The 4,878-nt window shown below is 31.6% G+C and overlaps 1 protein-coding gene across 1 annotated transcript; it reads left to right on the forward strand.

The window, feature by feature from the left end:
* The first annotated feature begins 3,221 nt into the window (after positions 1-3,221).
* On the forward strand, positions 3,222-4,166 carry Or4k50 (olfactory receptor family 4 subfamily K member 50). The gene has a single exon (NM_001000610.1). The coding sequence runs from the start codon at positions 3,222-3,224 to the stop codon at positions 4,164-4,166; it is 945 nt and encodes a 314-aa protein (NP_001000610.1).
* Positions 4,167-4,878: the final 712 nt, after the last annotated feature.

Below are 4,878 nucleotides of genomic sequence, written 5' to 3' on the forward strand. Positions count from 1 at the left end.
TAGTACTTACATAATTTATTACAATAAAACTGTTTTAATATAAGGTGATTGTATGAATACATGTACATACATAGTCAAAATAAATGTTTAAAACACACATCAATGTCCTTTTTTAAACCTCCTAGGGTCTTAATGATTTGAAAGTTAAGTTCATACATCCCAACATAGCAAATTATCAAAGAATATAATGAAATACAATTTCTACATGATCAGCATTGCCTGCCTATTTGAAACAACTCTATCACGTATTAGAGAACAACTTTGTTATGGTCAAACAAAACACGTGATACATGGCTTCTCTTAAAACTGAAAGCAAAATTTGTATGAACTCTTCCTATGCAGAATAGAGGATCAAATATGAATAAGGTACCACTGTAGCATTTGAAGGTCACAGAAAAGTTTCATCCTACTTTACTAATTTTAAATTCTGGACTTATTTAAATTTTTACATGTGCCTCTTATATTTCATAAATATGAAGTACTTGGTATTATTCTAAACAAAGAAACCCCAAAGAGATGTCCAAGATAATTACCTAGAGGGTTCTATTTTGTTCAGAAGGTAGGCTGGGCAAGTTTTGCCCATGGGACAAATTCAGGTGGTAAATAAAAGTCAGGTCAACAGTCAACTATTCCAAGACACTCTCTTTACACAACATGGGTGTATATGCATGGACACAGTACAGAGGAGGAAAATCTGAGATATTCGAAAATATTGAGTCTGGTGAGCTAGATCATCTCCCTCATTCTCTTTAAGACGGCTCTGAAAATGTATCTGTGTATCTGTTTTACTAACTGCTACTATGGTTGGGGTTAACAATTATTTTTTTACTTTGTTACAAATTAGAAAGCAATGCATGATCTACTTATCATCTATTATGTCTAAGATTTTGTGGTTTATCACCATTTCCCACATCACGAAGATGCATTCCCTCTGAAATATGCTCATGTCTGCATCAGAACATCTTTTATTTGCCTGCTAAACCACAGAAGCAGCATGCAACTATTCTTCACAGCTCTACATTTAACAGGATAGGGTCCTTTTTACAACAGATATGCTTAGTATGTAGGATAAATTTCAGAATAGAGAGAGATGTAAAATGTGTCACCAATCTAGTGAGACATGATGTGAAACTTAGTTATTGCAGGAATAAAATGAAAGGAACATGAGATTAAATAAAGTCACGAATAAACAACTGGAATATGTTCCTTACCACATCAGTGTACACCACACAAATATATATTAAGTCCTAATAAATGATTAATTGCTGCAAAAGTATGTGTTAAGAATATGAACTTATAGCATATAATTTTTCTATTTTCATGTTCATACTATTGAAACAGAAAAGTGTTTAGGATAGGGATATAATGTCAATAGCTGATAGTGACTTGACCAGATCTCCATAATATTTTTTAAATCTATGTTCAATCTAATAAATATATAATACGTAGATAGATGCTAACAGAGTGATGCAACCATTTCACAGTAATTTAATGAACATTATTTTTACATGTTATGGTTTTCCTGCTCAAATGTGCCATAGAAAAGAACATACGAATTTTTTTCAGAAATTCCTTTCTCAAGCATACAATTTCCTGCCCTTGATCATTATTGTTACAAATTATTCTAGACTGTAAAACATGTATTTTTAGAAAATTTTCAAGCTGATAAGAAACCAAATTTGGAGTGAGATTCAAATTGTTCTGCCTTTATAAGGGCCAAAACATATTTGGTATAATATCAAAATATTTTTCTTAGAAAACTGGCAAATCTTTATTATAAAAAATAGGTTTATTTTCAATTTAAGAAATAACTAACTAATGTAAACATTTCCCACAGCAAACATTTTGACTGATTTATTTCCTTTGCTCCGTAGTTCATGCTTCTGAGTCCTCAGAAAATGGGAAGGTAAAATAACACATTATATGGAAGGTCAACTTCTCTATTTCCTCACCCTAGGCATTTCAAAGGATACCATAGGTAAGACACACACTTTGAGAAGAACACCCAAGGAATTGCTGAAGGCAGAGAGAAAATTTGCATATATTATTCTTCATGCAGTTTGACTATTGTCAATATTACTTGTCACTATCAATAGAGACACATATTTTGATATAATTAGTTTCTAGTGAATGCTTAACTTCACATTAATGAAAAACTGATAGTCAAACAGTTATTTATTTATATGTATATGTGATGTATTACCATCTTTCAAGTAATAACAGATATCAATAAATAGATGATACAAATTGAAGAGAAACAGAGAGATGATGATGATAGATAATGATGACAGATAGATGATAGATGCTATATAAATATGTAGTAGGTGAATGCATACTATATGGTAAAAGTCATGAATATTATAGTATATTAGAGTATAGTTATTTATTACTATTTATTGATATTATTTAAAATAAATATGTTCTAATTATAACCTTAAATTTTATGTAATGTTCAAGATTGTATCTGAATTGTCCTAATGTTCAACTAATACATTTCTACATTTATCTGTATTATCATTTTTGTTAATGAGTTTAGTTGTCCAAATAAGTTCTGTGATATATTTAACTTATGGTAAATATGAACATGATGTTTGCCTCCCAATCATGTGTTTGAGTATCCTATACAGTATTTTATAGTTTCTCTCATAATCATTATTACAACACTTCCTTCACAGGAGTAAGATCAAAATTTAGTGTTATAAGGTATTATAAAAGAAACAGCATTGTAACTTTAGAGAATCACTATAGTGATAAGAACAGAAAAACTGTAATACATCCAGTGCATTGAAATTCAGTGTAATTAATAATCACTTCCCCAAGGATATCAGTTAATTTTCATCACATAGTGGAATAACAGTTGGCTCTGCATTGAGAATTAGTTTAAACTGAACTAGCAGGTAGAAATCTCCCTCTAAGAAGATGACATAATCATTTGTAACCTCTCAGCTTTCTTATCTGTGTTTTTGCCTACCCTCATGCAGAAAATATTTGTAAAACAATGTGCACGTAAATTTAATTAGATGCTCTGCTTCCATGAAAGCTAACCATGGCTCACGAGCTTGTAGGTTGGATAGTAATGACATTTATAGTTGGTGAAGACTTCTCTTTACATTTATCTGATTTATAGATATTAAGTCCCAAAGTGAATGTCAAATTATTCAAGTAATTTTTCCTAACATCCCTCCAACATCTTTCTTTCTCCATAGGTTTCTTGAGACAAAATGAATGAAGTAAATCAATCCGTGGTATCAGAATTTGTGCTTTTGGGACTTTCCCACTCACAGAATCTTCAGGTTTTGCTCTTTGTGATATTTTTGATAGTTTATCTGCTCATTCTGTCAGGAAATATTGTCATTGTGATCTTAATAACCATTGACCGTCATCTCCATTCCCCTATGTATTTCTTGCTAGCCAACCTGTCCTTTGTTGATATATGGCTTTCCTCAGTTACCACTCCAAAAATGGTCACAGACTTTCTCAGGGAAAACAAGACCATTTCCTTTGCAGGCTGCATGTCCCAGGTCTTCTTTGACCATTGCATCGGTGCAGCAGAGATGGTGTTGTTACTGGTGATGGCTTATGACCGCTATGTGGCCATCTGCAAACCACTCCACTATTTCACCATTATGAACCTGAAAAGATGTGCTGCACTGGTGTTAATTTCCTGGACAATTGGCTTTGTACATGCCTTGAGTCAACTTGTACCAGTTCTGCAACTACCTCTCTGTGGCCCATTGGAAATAGACAGTTTTTTCTGTGACATACCACTGGTAATCAACCTAGCCTGCATGGATTCCCATGACTTGGATACTTTAGTAAATGCTGACTGTGGGGTTGTGGTTGTAACTTGCTTTATTCTGTTGCTTATATCCTATACATATATTCTTATCACTGTTCATCAGAGTTCTAAGACTGGGGCATCTAAAGCCCTGTCCACATGCACTGCCCACATCACTGTGGTGTTGCTTCTTTTTGTGCCCTGTATCTTCATCTATGTGTGGCCCCTCAATATCACCTGGTTTGACAAATTTCTTGCTGTGTTTTATTCTGTTGTTACACCTCTCCTAAATCCAGCCATTTATACACTGAGAAATAAAGATATAAAACATTCTCTAAAGAGATTAAAAGGATATTTTATGAATCACAGGGTAAGGGTAAATACTTAATGCCCCGGAAATCCACCATAAATATTTTGAAATGAGGAAAAGCTAAAATTTGGGTTATTTAACTTTCATGTACAATTAGTTCAAGTATCTTAATATGTAATAGCTTTAATATAATTCTGGAAATGGAAAGTTTTAATCATGTAAACCACTAAACTACTTCCTAATTTTTCAAAAGCTGATCCTTCTATCTTAGAAAATTATTGAATGTTTTAAATGTCTTAAGTATTATGAAAAAGAAACTAATTGTATTTGTCAGGCTTATATTTAATTATTTTGTAAAAATTTGATTAAATATTGTTCTAACAGCACAAAAGTTTTATTTGCTACCTTAAAATATTCCATAAACATTTTATTCACTCATTTGTAAAAGGGCAACATCGTTATCTTTCTAAAAATTCTATCTTGCTCCAAAAACACTAAAGGGAGAATTTTAAATCATGGAAAATAAAGCAAAATTTATGAACAGCACAATAAATAGCAATGGACATTATTTGGTATTGATTTTGTTATTTTATTAAAATAAATTGTTGTATAAACAGATATAATATTTTTCTCAATTATCTGAATTTCAAGAATTAAAACTTTCATTTAAATTGTTATTTTTTAAATAATTTTATGAACTATAGTTTTTCATATGCAGATCAGTTTTACTGTGTTCAAAAGGTCTTATTTCTTGGTGTCTTTGGTCCCAACTGCTCTTATAATCTTTATA

This window comes from Rattus norvegicus, chromosome 3 (genome assembly GCF_036323735.1).
Source record: "Rattus norvegicus strain BN/NHsdMcwi chromosome 3, GRCr8, whole genome shotgun sequence".
Classification (NCBI taxonomy): Eukaryota; Metazoa; Chordata; class Mammalia; order Rodentia; family Muridae; genus Rattus; species Rattus norvegicus.

Coding starts and splice junctions, on each gene's coding strand:
- Or4k50 (NM_001000610.1), top strand. CDS start 3,222: ATGAATGAAGTAAATCAATCCGTGGTATCAGAATTTGTGCTTTTGGGA.